The 20,866-nt window shown below is 38.0% G+C and overlaps 1 protein-coding gene across 1 annotated transcript; it reads left to right on the top strand.

The window, feature by feature from the left end:
- Nucleotides 1-28: 28 nt before the first annotated feature.
- ALG5 (ALG5 dolichyl-phosphate beta-glucosyltransferase) lies at nt 29-20,311 on the top strand. The gene is made up of 10 exons (XM_062514722.1): nt 29-118; nt 1,147-1,288; nt 2,137-2,183; nt 2,838-2,906; nt 4,124-4,216; nt 5,782-5,895; nt 7,227-7,286; nt 9,969-10,120; nt 17,786-17,871; nt 19,070-20,311. Exons 1-10 carry the CDS (start codon nt 29-31, stop codon nt 19,180-19,182), a joined length of 966 nt encoding a protein of 321 aa, XP_062370706.1. The 3' UTR covers nt 19,183-20,311.
- Nucleotides 20,312-20,866: the final 555 nt, after the last annotated feature.

Here is a 20,866-nt window from a genome sequence, read left to right as displayed (position 1 = left end):
CGCTGGGGCCCCGCGGCTGCCGGGGGCGATGGCGCTGCCGCCGCTCCCGTCCCTGCCCCTGTCCCTGCCCTTAGCCGCGCTGGCGCTGGCGGCCCTCGCCGCCTTCCTCTTCGTCCTGGTGAGAGCCGCGCACGGCGTGCCCGGGGGACTCCGTGGAGGGGGCGGTGCGCGGGGCCGCCCCGTGCACGCCCCCGCCCCCCGGTGCGGGGCAGGGGCGCTGCCCGGGGTCCCGGCCCGGCCAGGGGTCCCGCGGTGCCGCCGTGCCCCGCAGGCGGCAGGGCCGGCCCGGGCCGGGCGGCAGAAGCCGGCAGGGCTGGGCTTGTGCGGGGAACGTGTTTCGGCGTGGGGTGGCGTGCCGTGCCTGGTAAAGGCGACCAGGACGGAGCGTTTCAGCCTTACAGTCCGTGTTGGGAAATGTCCGCCTTCGCGTTAACCATATGGGTATTTGCTGTGTTTCTGTGTGTCCGAAATGGCCTGCGCGGTTGAGAAGTTGGACCCCCTGGAAAGCGGAATTCTGTTGCCTGTCTACAGTGCCACGTATGCATCCTGCCCAGGGAGGTGGCGGAGGCACCTTCCCTGGAGGTGTTTAAGGAAAGGCTGGACGTGGCGCTGAGTACAGTGCTCTAATTGATACTGTGGTGTTGGGGCATCGGTGATCTCCGAGGTCTCTTTGAACCTAAATGATTCTGTGTGTGGTGTCACCAAGTAAGAGTGCTCCAGAGCCCTAATTCTACCGCTTTTTTTTTTTTTTTTTAGCCGTGCATAAAGCAATCAGAGCCTCAGTTTTGCAAGCACATGTCTGGCTGGTCATGAGCCTTTCCATTGCTTTCAGTGGCTTGTTGGGGGATCTAAGGTGACATCCGCTTGTGTGCTCAGGGTTACTTGGGGAAGGGACTTGGACCATGACTTTGCAAGCACCTGCATGCTTTGCAGTTAAAACAGGTACAAGCCAATGATGCTGAGAGTGGTCAGTCAGAGTGGGAGTAACCAAACGGCAGGAGAGGGTTTTGGTCTTGTGTGAAATTCCACAACATTAATCCGCCTCACTACTGAAATATATTTGGTTACCCCTGATGGCACATTTAACAGCTAGGTAAGCTTCTAATAGAATGCTGGACAACTTTTTTTATTTGTTCTTCATCACAGATTTGTGTAATCGCTCATGTAACTGCCAAAACAATGCCACACAATGATGGTGAATACAGGAAAGGATCTGCACCAAATATACATGATCCTGCTACAAGAGAACTCTCTGTCGTTGTGCCTTCATACAATGAGGAAAACCGGTGTAAGATTTTTCTTGTTTTGAGGAAAAGAAGAAAAATCTGTCTGTTGTTACTGTAATAATACAGAGGTCAGTTGGGTTAGCAGAAGATTCTGGCAGGCCGGGTTATGTATCAGATTTTGGATGTGGTTCCCAGAAAACAGTCCAAGTACATTGAATTTCAAAATTAAGGCATTGTGTAACTTGATTTCCACTGCTAAAAATAACATGGGGCACTTGTAAAAATCCTCTTAATTTTAATGAACCCCAGAAGAATGGCTGTTCATTGCCCCTGTAAATGCTGCCAGGCAAGAAGTAGTAAAATACTTTTAAAATTGATTTAAGAACTTCCCACTCCTTAAACAACAACAGCAGCTTCAGACAAGGAGAAAAAGGGATGATCTCACGGGTTTGTGTTTGACTTGACCATGGATAGGAGCACCTGATACTGAGAGAAGGCTTTTAGATGTGATAGAAATAATCAAGCTCTGAAGCTGATGTGGCAAGCTGACAGCTTGCTTAAATAGATAAAGTCAGTGCTAGTTTGGAGGGTCAGTCATAAAGAGTGATTTATTTTTTTCCTTTAATGTTGTGTAAAGAATTACATACTTCAAACTAAAAAGTTGGTTCCTCAGAAAAAATGTTTTTATCCTGCTTTGTATTGTATCTGTGATTTTCTTAAGTGTTCTTTCTGCATTCAGAAAGGACAGCATTTATAGTTGCAGCTGCTAAGCTTGTTTACTGAAGGTAGTGTTGTATGAAAGAGTTGATTTGCTCAGCCTTGCTTTGTGGCTGTTTTCAGCTTGCTTGTGCAGGTGCTTTTGGTGTTAAAATCTACTAACCTGACCTGACCTCCTCCACCTTTTCTTTAGTACCACTTATGATGGATGAAGCTTTGGATTATTTAGAAAAAAGACAGGTATTTACTTTTTGTTTTCAAAATTCATTATTTTTCATGTATTGTGTATAGTAAGTCAGAGATCTAGTCACTTTGTCATGTTAGTGTACATTAAAACAGTAGTACTTGGCCACTTAGAAATAATGCTTCTGTCTCTTACCAGTTATTTTTAGATTGAGTGGCAGAAAGGATTTTTAAATAAGTAAAAATTTAATATGCTACTATAGGATTAAAAAATCTTCATATGCATTAAATCTGTCCAAGACAGAGTTAAGGCTTAAGCATGCATTTAGCTTTCTAAACTAAGTCCTGGTTTGTTCCAAGTTTCATAAACCTCTGCTCTTCATTAGGATTTGTTCTCTGGGTAAGAAGCCCATTGTGAAAACTTTGTGGGTTTTGTTTGGGTTTTCTTAAAAGTGATGTTTTTCTAAGCTTCCATCTTCTTCAACTGAATTGATTTTTCAGTTCTAGATGGTAGCGTGACAAGCCAATATATGGGTACCTGCATCAAATATGGCAAAATTCTTTAATTATGCCATCTTAAGAAATCTACTGCATCATGTCTGTTGGAAACTGTGAATGACTCTTAGAGAGAAAAGAATAATGGTGTTTGAAAGACCTACTGCCTACTTAAGAAATTGGATGAAATGCATTATTTCTGCTTTTATTTTCAAGAAACAAGATCCTTCATTCACTTACGAAGTGATAGTGGTTAATGATGGTAGTAAAGATCAAACTGCAAAGGTAAGAAAAGGAAATTTCTTCTCAACCAATCAGAGGCATGGAATTTTATTTGGATTTTTGTATATTTGTGGAATACAATAGTGGTTTATATTTTATTTTGGTACTTGAAGCAGTTGACAGTTGAAGTTCACATTTCTGAATTATTCCTGTCATTGTCATGTATGCATTGTGGATGGCACATATGCACATGAATACACATATAATTCTTTTGCAAATTCAAGTTTTCTTGATTGGCAGCTGTGACAGCCATTTTCCTGCAGCTGAGATTCTAAGAATTCTAATCCTAACTTAAATTTCTCATTAAATACTCTTCATGTGCATAGTGATGACGTGAATATTAATTTGAGGAAGCTAAACATTTTGTTCATATTGTGATTGACAGAAAAGCTGACATAGTTCTTTCCCACACCCTTCATGGGATCGCTTATTTAAAAATCCATGTGCCAGTAGTAGTATTTTAAAAATAGTTCTGTATTCTGGTGCTTCAACTTTGATGTATGTCACTGGCAAGGAAGGCTAGCCAGCTTGTGGGATTTTTTTTTCCTACTGCTTGGAAGATGTTTGAGCTAGTCACTAAAATGCATATTGCTTTAAGGATTGCTGGTATATATTTTTGACTGCTATGCGTTCTTTCTACCATTTTGTTCAACTGAGCATACAAAGGCTGCAGGCCTCTGGACTTAAATGGACTCAAGACAACTTTTAGAAAAAAATTAGTAGATAACTCAAGCTTTCGCTTCCTCACAACGTGTACCAAAATGTTCAGATCCTTGCAGTATGAATGGAATTTTAAATTAACGTGAATTTATCTTCAAAACCAGAAATAGCAGCAAAACAAGTGAGAAATAGGGGGCTGTCATAGAAAATTGTATTTATTTTATTAACTATTGGTGTTAATAGAAAAGGTCTGCAATAGTATGATATAAATTAAGTTAGGATTGAGTTTTTGAAGGTGGGACGATGGGAGTTGAAATTGTTTAGGGAAATATCCTGCTCTTATTGAACATTACTTAGTTCCTTCAGTCTTCTTGTTTTGACTGTGAACTGTTTTTTATTTTCCCAAGCAGACTCCAGTGAACACTGGCAATGTATTTGTGCCGACTGAAGTGGTTATGGCTCTGTGATATTAATTTATTTTCTTTTGAAGGGTGAGCAAATGTATATTTCTCCCTTGATTCCTGGTTTTGTTTTATGCTGGTTTTTTGTATATCTGTCAGGTTGCAAAGGAGTACACCAAGAAATATGGAAGTGACAAAGTGCGAGTGATATCTTTGGAAAAAAATCGAGGGAAAGGGGGAGCAGTCAGGACGGTAATTAATACTTTCATCTACTTCTCTGTTTGAACTATGTGTGCCCAAATATGCAGAAGATAAAACTGTGCTGATTGACATTTTGAATTCAATGCATTAACAAAATTATTATGATAAAACTGAGTACAGATTCTATAAATTAAAGCAAAAACTTCTTTCAAAATAAGTTTATTTTAGATCTTGACAGCAGTGTTGTCTTTTCAGAAAGATCAATAACAAAGACTTTTTTTAATATGAGAATTCAAAGCAGAAAAAATGCTTGAATTTCATATTCATGTTAGTGAATTCAAAGTGGAAAAAATGCTTGAATTTCATATTCATGTTAGTTCTACTTAGCAATAGGCTTATATTTACAAAAGCCAACCAAAAAAAAACCAACAACAAAAAAAGACCAAGACAGATTAAAGTTAAGATTTTGTAGACAAAACTTCACTCTCCAGGTCATGGCTGTGGTTTTTACCATGGCTGATAAACAAGAATTAATCCAGCAAAGTTTATGTTTACTGAAGCCCACTGCTATCACCCACAGTCGATAGTCAAAGCAGCACAATTTGTGCTTTCACAGAGGTATTTTTATAAGACAAACATAAACATGTTCTAAAAATGAAATAGCTGTCACACATTTAGAATGAACATCGTATTCCTACAATGAATGACTCTTTGCTTTTCTGAAAAAGGGCAGTATCACCTATGGATTGTCACTAACATGTATTTTCAGCTCTATCTTTAGTGTGTCAGTTTATTTTTTTGTGGAAAATGAGTACCTATAGGAAATCGAGAGAACATTATATTAGAATTTATGGAACTATTATAAGAGATACAATTTTGAAGTTATTCCAAGAGAAGGAGAACAATTTTCTGTGTGATATACTTTTGCAATGCATCGTGTAGAGTGGATGTGTGTACAGCTGCTTCCTTGACAGGCTTTTCCAGACACATGCATGTTTGCTTGCAGCAGTATTTTTGTCACACCCACTGCTAATTGTTTTCCTGTCTGGACCCCTTCAAAAATTATGAAATGTTTCTGACCAAGCATATGGCAAAATAAGCTGTGGAACCTGTGCATCACAAATGTTTTGCAGTGATACTGTGACTTGAGACTTAATCTTAAATTAGTTTTGAGAAATAGCTCTTGAATTTTCTTGAGACAGTGTTGGGAAAAACTCGCACTGCATCCTCCTTTCTGTAGCTCACATGACAAAGAAAAGCCATCCAGTGCAGTGGCAACTGCTAATCACTGCTTCTTCATGCTCCCCTCTAGAGCTGACTGTAGCAACTTGTTGACTTTTGGATTTAGGTTTTCCTGAGAACGATTGTTAGCCTTTCATGTGCATGCATTGTCTGTCACTGTGGACACTCAGAATGTGAAGTCTATAGATGTTACTACCTTATAAATAGGTGAACTATTGTTAGTAGCAGAATCTTAAGACTCACCTGTTGTGTGGAATCTCTGAGACATAACTGTCTTGTTACTACATTAGGTTTTTGGAGTGTCTTGCACCTGGCTTATGACAAATAATTGATTTCAAAGGTGTTGATATTTTTATTGACTATTTTCATTGCAGGGTGTCTTTAGTTCTCGGGGACAAAAGATTCTTATGGCTGATGCAGATGGAGCTACAAAATTTGCAGATATTGAAAAAGTAGAAGAAGGTCTAAAGAATCTCCGGCCATGGCCTGTGAGTATAAATTCTCATGCTTTTACTTCAATACACATGCATACTTTAATACACAAGACAGACTTTTGTAGTTCTCTTCAAATTTTTTGAGATCCAGTTGAAGATATAGGTGGAAGTCTGAAGACCTAAGTGTAAGGCTAGAAGCCTCAAGAACGGGCTGTCAGTAGGAGATTTCACTGTAGTTCTTACCTCCTTTGCATCCATTGTGCCTAATTCAAGGCAGTACAGAGCATTCTATTTGCTGTTTGTCCTTCTTTCAAATTATTTGAAGTTGTTCTGTTCTGTATAAATACCATGTGATGCCTACTTAGTTTTCTTCGTTAACTGTTTTGTTTTTTCATTTTATCTGATGTCATCCTATATACCTTTAAGGGTGCGTCTTAATTCCATCCTCTTTTATACAGGTGTTCTTTTCTCAGGGTCTTTAGTTTAATGACAGTATTTGGAAGAACTTTTGTTGTAAACAAAAATTCCAGAACCTGTGGAACAAGAACACCTCCCTGCACAGTCATGCTCTTTTGGGAGCTTGACTTGAAAGAACTGAGGTTTATTTTCTGCTTAAATGCAGATGAGTGAGGTACTTTCAGCTGGTTTCCCAGAGGGTCAGATGAGATGTGCAGCCTTCCAGACAGAGCTGTGTGGGATGGATGTACCTGTGGAAGGGGTTGCAGTCTGTGAAAGCAAGAGTCACAGGCTCAGGACCCAACGGGCAGTGTGTGACCCTGACTCTCTTTCTTACCAGGGTGGCAGCAGCTGCTGGTTCTCCAGCATTGGCCACAAATAGAGTAGATTTGAGAGATTTTTATGTGAGAAGTAGTAGCAGTAGTGAGAATAGTGTTAAACCTTTTGTTTTGATCACGTTAATTTAATTATGAGGTTATATTTTTGTCTGATACCATGACATTTTATTTGTTTGAAGATACATCCATGCAAAAAGTGCTTTATTCTGTTACTGGTTCCATTGTGCAATATTTAAGGAAAATGTACATTATAACATTTAGTTCCTAGGATTACTGCATACTTACATGTGCTGCTAAACACATTTGCAGTATGCATGAAATAAACAATGTAAAGTTTAACCAGAACCTGAATAAATTGAGGCAATTTGCATACACCATATGCAAATTGTAGTAAAGCTATAGATTATCTCTTAATTGTAGAAGACTGATTTAGGCTCAAAACCTAGCAGTAGAAGTGCAGCTACAGGAAGTAGAGAAGTGTACTGCCTTGAAGTTGTTTTTTTTTTTATTTTATGTTTCTCAACACAAGATTCCACCTATTCAAATAATATTCATTTAAGTAATAACTCTTTGATTTATATTCCTGTACAGAAGGGGATGGCAATTTCCTGTGGTTCTAGAGCTCATCTGGAGAAGGACTCAATAGCAAAGGTTTGTTTCCATTTCCTGCTGTGTACTAGTAACCAAATATTTCCATTATTTGTTTCTGCTCTACAGCTTTTGCAATTAGATAATCAATATTTGTAAAAGAATGGATGCTAAAAATAAGGAAAAGCTTGTCATACATGCAGGATGTCCTCCATCATATACAAAGGATGTGTTCTAGATTTCAGGCACTTTGAACTCATTTCAGTTAGTGTTCCAATTTATGGATTTAATTTTTATAGTTCAGAATACCTCACAAACAGAGCTTCTAAACCCTGACAGAATTGGTAGCTAGTAACCAGTACTGGGGCTGGAATGGAAGACAGCTGATGGGTTTGTTATTATTGATTTCCTTCCAGTGCAAGAACTTGGCCTTCAGATCTTGAAACCTGTTTAAAATGAGTTGGGGATAATTAGCAGCCAGCTGTTTGAAGAGTACATCTATTCATGGGAAAGTGGTTTAAGTCTTCTCTATTACTCATAGTAAAATTTTTGAGTCTTGAACACACAGACAGTACTGTTCTATGTGTGACTCTTGTATAATAAACAGTGATGCACAGGCACAAGGCCTTATCTTGCATCTGATTTTCTGATGTCTTGGCAGACAGTAATTGACAAAGCACAGGCATGGAACTTGAATTGCACCAGACACATTGCTGGGCTCATTTTTTAGTGTCATTGGATGTGCTCATCATGGTGAATGTTCTCAAGAGTAAGCTTTATTTATACTGATGGTTAGTACTTGAATTTATTCTAAGATATATACACAACTACTAAAATAATTACAGAAGTTCAAAAGAAGTTATGCTGATAATGTTCAGCCCCTGGTAGATCTGTACCTTTTTTCTTTTGGTTTATGAGATAGTATTGGAGTGGTTCATTCTTCCTGAGATCTTGCAAATACATGTTGCATGCATCCTCACAAAAAGAAACAACCCAGCAAGAAAAAAACCTTTATCATTATCAGAAACCAGGAACTACTACAGGGTGAATATGTAGCTGATAAAGGGGAGTCCAGAAAAAGTGTTTCATTGCGTGGTCAAGCACTGAATGTGGACAGACTTCTTTCAGTATATTCATGTTTCTTGAAGGTCTTGCTACATTAGGGAGAAGAATTCAAACAGAACTTTCATCTTTTCATCAAAAGTACAGTTTTTAGGATGTGTTCATCATTTGCTTCCTGCTCTCCCCATATTTCTGAATGTTTAATAGAGCAATCTGCAAACTGCTTAGGTAGTACTGATTTGCTTGAAATGTGTACCCCATTTTGTTTCATCACCCAGTTGTCCCTAGACCAGAGTGGAAAGACTGCTTTTACTGTAGTGGGACAAGACTGTTGTATAGTGCAATAGGTGTAAAAAAGTTACAGAGCAATCTTTTAGATGCTGGGATTTCTCTCTGGACTTACGGGCATATAAATAGGTAGAATGAAGCTGTGATAAGCAGCTGTATTGAATTTATTAAGACCAGAATTTCACCCTTGCATTCAGTATCAGTACATCAAGAATTCTGATCTGCCTCTAGAATTGTTAATGTCCTTTAATGTATCTGTATTATGACTTGCATAGTCTTAGGAGTGATAAGTGTAACCCAGGAACTCCTCTTTGTGAAGTAAGTGCATTTTCACTGTCCGACAATCATGCAGCCTCTTAGCACTTCCCTTCTGGCCCTGATGAGAGCCTAGTGTCACAAGAGCCAAAAGAGCCAAAGAAGCCACACCAGATCCACGATTAACCTTGGGCAGGAGCACTTTTCAAAAGGCACAAGCTATGAATTCGGTTTTCCCTGAGCCAAAGGCTATTATTTAATAAGCCAAGCATCTTCCCTGTTTTACAAGTGACATTCTAGATTGTTGGTTTTAAAGGCATGTCTTATCACCCAGAGACACTTAACAGTTGAATCATTGGCTCCTGAAGATTTTACGTGATATATGGCTTAGATACAATCACTTAAATTTAGCTTGAGAACAGCAGTGAGTTCAGAAGGAATTTTTGGATCACAGTTCTAGTTGGTTTAGGAACTGTCTTGAGTAAAAGACTAAGAGGGACCTCTGCAAATCCAGACTCCAGCCTCTGCAGTCCATGGACAAAATTATCTGTATGATTATGGTGTCAAGAACATCTTGTGTGTAACTTGTATGTAACCAAAGAGTAGGCTGGGAACATTTATCAGAGATATAAAATATATCTGTGAAAGCAAAAGAACAAAAGAGATGACTGTAACATTGCTGGAAATACAAATGAGATGTCTTGCACAACAGCCTTTACTTTAGACCTCTTTTTCACTTGGTCCATTTATGCTTACAAAGAATCATGCAGAAGATACTATTGCTGTTACATTAATTATCTGAAATCCAGGTGCAGGTTCCTGCTGTACTTAATAAGGCATAATAAGAAGAGTGAAAAACTGCTCTGAACTAGGGAGAGGAGAAAAAGGAACTTTGATTTCTCCTATCGTAGACTATACACGACTGGCAAGTCTTTCCCTAGATCAAAATCATTCCCTTTCAGCCAAAATTTTGTTTGACTGTAACAATTGGTAAGTTATGCTTTCATTCCAGTGCAAAATACAAGCAGTTTACAAACTTTTAAAGCTATCACAAAACAGAGTCGCTGTCCTGTAAGGCAGCTTTCTTGAAGCACTTCACTCATCACTCAAATAAAACCACTTGTTGCCTTTTGTCCACAGCGCTCTTACTTCCGAACTCTGCTCATGTATGGGTTCCACTTCCTGGTGTGGTTTCTGTGTGTCAAAGAGATCCGGGACACACAGTGCGGATTTAAACTTCTAACCAGAGAAGCTGCCTTGCAGACTTTCTCAAACCTTCACATAGAACGCTGGTAAATTGTTCCTTTTTTTGTTGGTGGTGTTTTGTAATAATTGAACATGGGTTTGAAAAAGTAATTTTAGTATTGCAGCTATGATGAAGCATGTGATATACAAATCCCAGCTGCACAGTTTAGCCAATTATAGTATTGCTTGCATGGCAGCTTTGATTTCTTGTTATGTTAAAGTATCCTGGTAATTGTTAGAAGTTCTGTGTTCTTACTAAGATACATTTTAGGAAAGTAGTTGGGTATTTAATTTTATTCTTTATTCAATTTTATTCTTGTTTCTTAAAAGATGTATGTAATTCTAGGTAGGATATTTTGGTTCTGCCTTGTCAGAGGAAATGGTAATTGATTAGGAAAGAGGAGAGGAAAAAAGAGGGAAAAGGCCTCAAAAACCTGAAAATCCCAATAAATCTTTTTTCTTCACCTCCAGAAGAAATTTCAAACTAACAATTTTTCATGGTGCTGTAATTCACTCCCAATTTCTGAGAGTCCTCTCCACTTCTACAGATATGAGCCATGCAAGCAGAGTAAGAAAGGGAGAGAAGCTGTTATTATGATACAGAATGTTAAGAGTATTCAAAATTCTTATCAGCGTTTTTTTTTAATACATTACAATTCAGTACTGCTTAACCAATGTATTTTATGTAAAATCAATATCTGATAAGATGTTTGTAATTGCTGAGGACTCTAAAGTGAAAGCTAATTCTTTACTTATTTTCTTGCTAATGTATTTTATGTGAGGACCACTGACAGATGCCATTAATTTAAGACAACAGAAAATTATGTGTAGTCTTTTAATTACTTGAGAGCTCCTTTAGTTGTAATTTAGGTAGAACAGTTCCTGTATGTGAGTGATAGAGCCATGACTACTATTATAGGACTGAAGCACTGTATTCACACAAATACTATAATTTCTGTAAATTTTCTATGCCACAATTTTTGCTAAAAAGGGGTAGTTTAATTAGGTGTAATCAAACGTCTTTAAACTGTTGTCTTCATTAAGGGAAATCTCTCATGGGCTTCCACTTGTTTGGTAGGGAACAGAACTGCTGAACAATGTTCCCATGCACAAATGTGTGCAATCCTACAGTCCTAGTCGATTCCAATGTGTATCATTTTAGGCTGAGCTTTGACAGCTGTACTGCCCCTCCAGACTGCAGTTGCAAATGTTGTGTTTGGGCACATGAATCTCGTGTGGGATGCAGAGCTGTTGCTGCATTGAATGCTTTGTCAGAACAGCATCGTCAGAAATTCACTTCCCCACCCAAGTGGTTTGCTTACTGCCTTGAAGGAGATTATAGGGTTCTGGCTGAGCCAGAAGTATGATTTGTGCTGCTACCTCCAAACCCAGTCTTGATCCATAAAGCTCTGTAAATTTCACTTACAGGGATTTTCTAAATACATGGTTCAATTCATACATTAGGCCCAGAAGTGCACATCTCAAAACTGCCTTATTTAACTTTACTTTATAAATTAAGCACTTCAAGAAGAAAACTGAAAGAAATAAATGTGGATAATCAGTTTCAGCTGTAAAAATTAAATCTTAAATTTTATTCTTTTTTAAACTGAAGGATTTTTTTGTAATTGGGCTTACTGGTTATAAAAAGTATTTTCTGGGTAAAAATAAGATTTCTTCTGCCACTTCAATTATCTAGCACCAAAGGAATGAAAGAGTATAAACAATTGTTCTGTACCCCACTATCCAGGAATAGAAGCAATGAAAAAGGGATATTGCTAACATTTTATAGTATTGATATAGTTGGTGTGGAACGTACAAGATCTTCATGTCTTAGTTCACTGTGCCTTGTATGTGCCACTAGATAAGCCTTCTATTCTTGCTTTTTTATCTACAGTAATCCATAAACTAATCCACTGTGTGTTTTTCTGTTTTTCTGAAATGTACTGGTTAGTGATGAAGAATGCTTGTTTTGTGTATCAAGAAAAGAACAACTCAAATTCTTCCATGAAAGAAGCTCTTCAGTTAATTCCAAGTCACAAGTTTGCATAAAACAGCCATAGGTTTTTTGTGTTTTTTAAAATTTGGTTTAGTTCTGCTCAAACTGGCAGTGTATTGTCTAGTTTTATGCTCATCTGTCAGTCAACAGTCTCTGTGTTCACCCAGCTTCTTTTTTATATTGATTAGCTAATTTAAATCAAATCTGACAGAACAGTAGAGATTTCAAGATCAAAAGCTTTGGCAAGGTTTGTGGAAAATTAAACTGTCTTAGAGGAGAGAAACTCAGATTATTGCCACTGCAGAATAAAAAAATGTAAGGTCTCAAAAGTTACTTTTTCACTCCGCAGTTAGTCGTTCAGCATGTGTAACTGGAAGATAGCCTGTCAGTGCACAAATCCAAGTATCATCCCTTTCCCAGTTAATACTCATAAGATCTGGAAATAAACTGAGAGTTGGGGAGGTATGAGCAGTGAGTGCATATATTCAGGGAAATGGTAGTCCTAAGTGAAATGTCAGTGTTGTACAAACAGTTGGAGTAATTGCCATTGGAAATTATATAGGGACAGCAAACATTCATCCCATAGCGTTGGATTTCTTTGAATATAGTTGTGTCAGAATCTGAAACAGGTCAATGCTGGAAACTTCCTACTTTAAGCAAATCTGGCCCCTGATATCTTTTTCTTGCATAACACATGTAAAATGACTGGTTCGACATTGTGCCATAGGGGTTCTGTACTTATAATAGTATGGAAGCAGAAGACTAAGAAACAGTAAGTGGTATTGTACTTCTGCTGACTTGAAACATTGTGGAGTCCCCACCTGGTCACAGAGAAACTTGTTCATGCTGAAACCATCAGCAAGGGGTATCAGAGAAACCACTATCTTAGTACTGGATAAGAGGCTCTGAAATCTGGATTCATTTCCATTTCTGCCTCACTGCATTGGAGCTACTTGACATCCAAGGTAATTATTTGATTCTCTTTGGAACTTAAAATCCCACAAGTGGGGTGCAGGTCTGTTAGGTACTTGAAGGAGTGTTCAGTTCCATGTGGTCATTGCTCAGATGTTCTGGGAATAATGGAGGTGGCTGCTGAATTTAATAGGATAAAAGCCATCTGAGTTAAGCACCCTGCTCCTGGAGCCTGCCCAGGGCTCCCCAGCTGCTGCACTGGAACACGTAGTGAGCTGCTGAAGGGAATGAGTACCAGGCTTCTGCACAAAGCAGATCATGTCCTGTGTGCTCAAGCTTAGTCAGGGCTGGATTTGTGGGGGTACTACAGTGCTAGGTGAATGCTTATAAAAAATACTTGGACAAAAATTGATGCATAACATGTTTCCTCATGACGTTACTATAAAATTGCTATAAAATCAGCTATCTAATAGTTCCCACCTGCTTAGACCCTCACTTCTTTATGCTTTCATCATGCTTTTTCCACTCCAGTGGACATTGATGTGAATATCACCTCTTTAATATTAAAAATACAAGAAAACAGACCAGATTTCTCTTCTTGCAGTGCTGAATTTGATTTATGGATGCTTATATTTAGGAAGTCTTGAAACTGAAGCATACAAGGATAAATAGAGTTTTATATTATGGCAATAAGGATCACATAACACTTTTTAAAGAGAGACCAAGCTATTTCCTAAAATATTTTTAATCTAACCCTAAATTTTAGAAAGCATTTGAAAATTAATAGATTCTACAAACTGTTTATATATTCAGTACTAAGAAATAATGCTTGAATACTAAACTGGCTTTTTATGGTGAGTGTTCTCATTGTCTTTTTTGTTTAACTATCCTTTGGCAGTGTATATATGAATATAAACGAAACATTCTTGAAATTTACTTTCTAAATATCAAAGTTTTGACATTAGTTTGAAATGAAAGCAGCCCTTTGAACAGAGAGCATATGCTTTGTGTTTTAGATTCTGAATTTGATTACACAGCTAATCTGTTTTTCCGAAATGGATGGAGCAGATTTTTTAATTTAAAACTTAAAAGAAAATTAAAAGAGATATTATAAAAACATAACAGAGACAGTTGGAATTACTCACTTCAGGCTACAAAAGAAGGTCTAGTTCTGCATCTCCAGTTTTGACCTGAAAAATGTAACTGTTCATGTTAAATTTTGATGCACAGGAGAAATACTGGAAAATTAAATGATCTCACTGGCCAAGTTTTCCCATCCTAAATTTGATCATTGATTTCTTCTGACAACAACAAAAAAAAACAAGATAAAATTTCTTCCAGCCTGAAAATATCTATCTTTAGGAATACTAGACATAGCAATTACAGTCATACCTTTATGATAAAAGGACGGGAAATTCAAAATGTAGTTCTAGTCCTAGGTTTGATTGGCGTATTTTTATGAAGTGGAAATTTATGATGGCATTGTACAAGCCAACAGATCAATGAAGCAGATCAAGTTGTTGCTGTTACTTTTATCTAGAAAAATTTCCTTGTGCACTGAACAAGGCATGCTGTTTCACATTTAAAACTGGGGAAGAGCAATATAAAAAATAATATTTATTTATCCAGTTTGTCACTAATCTCTAAATATGAGTTGCTATATAAAAATTAGAGAAAAATAAGCATTCATATCGCTACAGGGATTTTTTTCCCATTTTTGTCCCATTGTAGACCAATACAAGCAGTGGAATGAACTGGTTTTTTCCTCGTTTTGTGCATGGCAAGTAGAATTGTTTATGCGTGTCTAATCAACGCAAAAATACTTTTGCTGTTTTAAATGTGTCTGTTTTGTCTTCTACAAAGTCCTGCTCTTGGCTGACATGTGGACTTTCAAAAGCCCAAGTTCAGCTAGGGCAGTTCTGGCAATCTAGCCCACTTGGCATCCTTTTTCATTGTTAGACCTCTTTGACCACTGGCTGTTTTCTCTAAGAGTTTACTGGGAAAACATATCTTGGATGCACAAAACTCATAAATTCCAGTTAAAACATTATAAATGAAGGCCTGATTTTGTTTTTTGAAACAAATAGTATTGGACCAGAAAAAGAATCTTAGTGCAATTTTAAAATACAGAATAATTTTTAAGGATAGATATTTTGTAAGCTCAACCATCTTAAGGATTTGGTTTTAAAAGACTGAATTCAATTAAATACCTACCAGCTTGGTTTTTAAATTCATTTTAGCCAGTATTGTCTTAAATTGCTACTTAAGCAAAACACAGCCGCATTTTTTTTTGTTTTAAGAATTTTTTCATTATTTTATATTACATGTTCGTGGTAATTACCTCATCATGGAGCCACTATTAGAAATAGATGGGGAAATTGTTCAAATCATAGATTATTGGCTGACTCTGGGTATTTAGATTGGAACCTGAATTCTTTCAGGCTGGAGCCAAGTTTGGGTATTCTGGACAGAATGAAGTACATGGTGTGAATAACAGCTTGCTGTTCCTAGGAGCACTTCTGTCCCAGGTTAACTGCTCACTAATGGCTTTGCAGCAAATCACATGAATTGCACTTACAGCTCATCTGCTGCTGTGGAAGCTTCTGTATGGGTCTCCTGTACCATCTGGATCTGGTGGTCTGGAGTATGGCTGTGCTGCTGTCAGTGTACTGAGCACACTGCAGTCTGTCTTCCCTCACTAACCATTCTGGTATACTGAAAGGTGGTGGGGAAAAGGGATGAAAAATGGTTACCTGGTGGTATTCTACTGAAGTCATTCTCCTTTCAGCCTTGAATAGTTTTTTTAATTTCAGGATATGTTCACCGTTACCCAAATGGCAGCCACATGTAATGATATTAGTGTTCAACCTGATTAATTCCTGTGCTTTTAATCTCTTGCTTTGAGCCCTCTAGTTCACAGAACTATTTAATGTTGTTCTTCTGTGATGTATGTGCTGACATTCCAGTAATCAGTTGTCCACAGGAATTACTGCAAATAACTATTAGTTCACTAAGCTAATAGTTTATGTAATACTTTTAGAGCAGCTCATACAGTCTAATTCATCAGGCAATTATTCTGCATCTCTTAAGATTTTTAGTCATTTAAGTAGTATTACAAAATTAGATTTAGTCTTAATACACATGATTCATAAACATTCAAAGGTGAATACATTGGGTTTTTGGCTCACAAATGTAAAATGTCAGCAAAAAATTAAATACCTCTTCAGTAGAAGAGACTACGGAGTGATTAATAAAATAGTATTCAACCCTCATGTAAAGCAAGCAGTGAAATGACAAGGCTGCTTGGAGCAGATTTAGTTCACTGAGTTAAAAAAATAATTTATTCTTGTAACTTCTTTGGTGACAATGAGAAGGCCTGTGTCCTAATCAAAATCAGATTTGCAAAGTAGCTCTAAATTCCCTATACACAATAGCTTTAGTCTCTGTAGATAACATCAATCTGTACTGCCTTTGCTTGTTTTAATGCTGTCCTGTTTGGAATCAGTGGCTCTCCTGTCATGTACACGGAGAGCGCGAGTTCAGGTCTTTGTGTGCCTGTGATTCCACCAGCAAGCCAGCCTGCTGTGGTCTGTACTTCAGTGGGAACCTACCTGTCAGACCTGCGTGCGCATTTCAGTGGACTGCTGTTGTTGTTGAATTTATTAATAGTTTTACAGAAATGTGCTGCTTAAAAGGATAAGGTGGCTTGAAGTAGAAGGAAATAACATCTGAACTTAGCAAGAAACTTGCTAAAGTGTGTCTTCTGCCTGCTCTTGATCACCTTGTCTGTTCCTTTCCATCTTTTCTCTAGTGTTAAATGGAATTACCAAAGACATGAATTCAAGCAACCCTTTAATACATACATTTCCTCCAGTGGCAAAAGATTTTCTTTCATTTCAAAAGAAAACTGTCTTGGACTTAGCAACAAGAATAACCAGACAAATCACCAGAATCTTCGTAATTGTTATTTATGTTCAACCCTGCCAGTAGTAGCTACTGGCAGTTTCATATGCTGATTTTTAAACGAGCATTAAAAGCTGCCAGACTACTTGTTGAATATCAAAAGTCTGGGGTTTCAGAGCCAGAAGGCCCACTTGAGAATGCATTTCCAGGAATGAAACAGACAATTCTCTGTGCAGAGAACTGAGAGGATTAAGGTGTATTCTGGACAAAGTGAGCAGGAAGGAGCACCTGACAGAGCAGGATCACTGTCCCAATTCATTTTGCTGCACAACCTGCAAAAAATTGACCCAACAAAAAAGACAAGTCTCTCAAGAGGGATTTTGTGTTGTGCATTAAGTGCTCACTTAACTGTTGTTTGGATTCTGTTGTGCACGATAACATAAATGATTTCTCACTTCTATGCTGCCTCCTTGAGTTCCTTGACTGAGAAAGTAAAAGGAGCACCCAGCAGATCAGCATAAAGCAACGGCAGGTAGATGTTCTCTTTGATGAAACTATACTAGAGATGTGGAGTGATGCTTTGCATTTGATTGCTTGGTCTTCATGGTCTTCAAAAATGTTTAAATTGTGATTATGACAGAATGAAAGGCAAGCAGAGGGCTGAACACAGAGTCATCTATACCTTCAAAAATAGGACACAGTGAAGTATTGTTATTGTTGTCTGTATTTTGGCTGTGTTCTGAGATGTTTAGTCAGGAAAATTAATTTCCCATCCATTTGTATCTGACCCATAGAGCATTGGTAGCAACTGCATAACTGAATAATCATTTAATTAACATTTCCACTGTCTTTCTTCTGGGAGTATGTGTGATTATATTTGGTATTTCCCGTTCTTATTCAGGGCGTTTGACGTGGAGCTTCTTTATATAGCCCAGCGCATCAAAATACCTATAGCAGAAGTTGCTGTCAACTGGACTGAAATAGAAGGTAGGGAGATAGTTCATGTTTTTATAAGATTGCTGACATGTCAATCCAGAGTAACAAGGTTATTGCCCTATTTACCCGCTTTTGATAGCACGCAGCCATCTTTCCATACAAATATTGAATGCCATGTCCTTGCAAACCTACTGCCATGGCTTGGTACAGAAAGACTGCATAAAGGGGTAGCATGACAGAGAAGCTCTGCAGTCCCACTGGAGACAAAAGTAAGGAGTTACACTGATAGGACAAAACACTACTTTGGCATGTCCTCTTGTTGTAATTTGTTAATAAATTAGTGCAATTGTAAAACACTGTGAAGGGAGTCTGACCATTATCACTTACTGATTCAGTTCCATTTCACTGCATCTTGCCTTCCAAAATTCTCAGCCATTAAGGCTTCCTCTAGAGCACCATCTCTTCTTAAGATGTGATGTTGTTTCAGACGTGTAAGGAGGTCTCTGCTACTCAGCTCCATGCATAGTTCATCAGTGCAGAGCCAGCTTAAGAGGTACCACTTGATTTGGCTCACTTCCCCCCCATCAGATGCAGTTACTCTATTTTTTTGCCCTTCTCATGTTTTTTTATCTTTCTTTTAATCTCCTCAGCACAACCCCTGAACAACAGAAATTATAATGAACTGTAGCAATGATGACAGATGCAAGTAGAAAATGTCCTGAGCCAACTTTACTAGAAATGTTTCCTTTCAGTGCAGCTCCATGTGTACATTGCGCCTAACACAAATGTTAGCAGAGATGGCAGAAGGCTTGGTTTTTTAACCAAGTAAGGTTTTCTAACCAAGTTGGGTTCTTTGCCTTGCCTGAAGATTGGCAGCTTCATATTGTTGTTGTAAAACAAGCTGATGGGCCTCTTCTCCAAAGTTGCTGGACAAATCATTTGCTTAATTATTGGTGTTCAGGTTTCCATTTACTTGAACAAAGACTTGTCACAGAGAGCACTGCACATCTTGTCACATACATGGAATGACTATGCTTCTTGCAAACCAGAGTGTCCCACCTGTGGCATAATGTAATTACCAGAAAGCAATTGCTTTCAAAATATAACATTTTTATTAATGTAAAGATCTAAAATCTGGGGCTGAGTGTGCTGAGAATGCAGAGATTCATGACTGCTTAAATGTGTGTCGTGCCAGTGCTCATTTTTTTTCTAACAATGTCATTCTGGTTTTCTTCTTCATTAATCACAGGTTCTAAGTTAGTTCCCTTTTGGAGCTGGCTGCAGATGGGCAGGGATCTTCTTTTTATACGACTGCGGTATATGACTGGTGCCTGGAAGCTTGAAGCAAAAAAATGTAATTAGGTTATTTACATTTTCCAAATATATTATTATGCCTAATGGAACATAAGAACAGTTTCAATCAAGTGAAGTGGTGGTGAAAGCTGAGGTAATTCTTCATTGCTCTTGTATGTTTTGTTTTTGCAGTATGTGTATGTTTTATAAGATTGTCAGCAGAGATTTTCTACATTTGGGGAAAAGAAAGCATTTCCAAAAAGATTTTCTTAAGTGGTAATCAAGTTTTTATTTTATTAAATAGTAGCTTGAACGTGTCTTATAAATTCATTCAAATAAATATATCTGCTTTTGTCTCATCATATATTTGGAATCTCTTTTTACATATTAAAAAGAGGCACTCTGTTCTACATTGTGCAATGTTCTGTTGTGAATGACCACAACTATTTGTTTCTGTTATATCTAGAAATTTTAGGCCATATTGCAACTTGGAATTATCATTCATGGTTCACACTGATGCATGTTTAGATTCAGTGTTGTGGGAAACATTAATGGATTTTACTGAGTTACAACAGTAATGTTCATAAAGTTGTTTCTCAGAATTTGCAATAGTCTCTTGACATTCCAAATGTTTTTGTCTGAAGCTGAAATAGTTTTCCTGAGATGGAACTGCAGATCTTTTCCAGACTGTAGAAGGTCCAAGAGAAAGCACATTTAATTTTAAAACATCTTTGTAAATGCATTTTGCTCATATATACTTACTGCTGTATGCTCAAGGCTAGGAGTCCTTGACATCTACAGGTCTGTAGTGAAGGGTATGGAAAGCTCAGAGCATGCAAAAGCGAGACCCAGTGTACACTGGGGACCTGTGCATTAGTAATGCCAGTCTGATGTTGTCATGCTTCAAATGAGATCAGAGACTGAGGGAGGGGTCTTGACTCTTTCATACTAATGTCACACTGCATTACAGTACAGTAACAGTTTCATTTGTGCTTTCAAAGTAGCTGTGAAGTGCCAACAAAATAAGTCAATCTGTCTCTCTGAAACTTGTACAAATTTGAAGAGCTTTAAAGAATTAACAATGTATGGTTGTACTTTCACATGTGAATTCATTGGTGATTTTTCTTATTCTTTCTGTAACACTGGGTTGAGTTTTGCTTCTGTTAGGGTTACCTCAGTTTTCTATAAAGTGCTGGAATAAATTCTAAAAAAATATATTCAGTTTGACTTCAAAGGCTTTATTTTCTTACCTTGTCCAGATGTGTGTCTTTCAATTCTGCAGAATCAATCACCACTCCTCACTGCCATTACTAGAATAAAATACCAGCTCCTCAGGACACATACTGCAGTGTGGATTCACAGAATCAAAAAATATGTTGATTTAGAAGGGACCTGCAGTGCTTGCTTCTATAGTAGCCTGATGCATTCCCTTGCAGTGGGGATAAAAGCGGAACTGGAGTAAAAGAAGGAGCCAGCTGAGATGGAAGGAAAATGGGGAGAAATAGAAAAGGAGAATGCTCTGGGGCTGAGGCTGAAAGCCAGAGCAAAATGGAAGATTTACTTCAGCTGAGAAAGGCGGTTGGCTTTGTCTTCTGTCACTCATGTAGCATTCAGATGTCTTCTGGGTAGTATACTCAGCTCCTATGCAGTTGTTTGCAGGTTATGATGTACAAGACACACAGGCAGTAACAGGAGACCAGGACTCACCACACACAAGCTCTAAAAAAGCATGTTTTAAACTTACACTTGGGTT

The sequence above is a fragment of the Cinclus cinclus genome, chromosome 2 (assembly GCF_963662255.1).
Source record: "Cinclus cinclus chromosome 2, bCinCin1.1, whole genome shotgun sequence".
Taxonomy (NCBI): Eukaryota; Metazoa; Chordata; class Aves; order Passeriformes; family Cinclidae; genus Cinclus; species Cinclus cinclus.
The sequence above is the reverse complement of the archived record's forward strand: the minus strand, read 5'-3'. Positions and strand labels throughout refer to the sequence as shown.

Coding starts and splice junctions, on each gene's coding strand:
- ALG5 (XM_062514722.1), top strand. CDS start 29: ATGGCGCTGCCGCCGCTCCCGTCCCTGCCCCTGTCCCTGCCCTTAGCC. Junction 5,896..7,226: donor AGAATCTCCGGCCATGGCCT/GTGAGTATAAAT, acceptor ATTCCTGTACAG/AAGGGGATGGCAATTTCCTG. Junction 10,121..17,785: donor AACCTTCACATAGAACGCTG/GTAAATTGTTCC, acceptor GTTCTTATTCAG/GGCGTTTGACGTGGAGCTTC.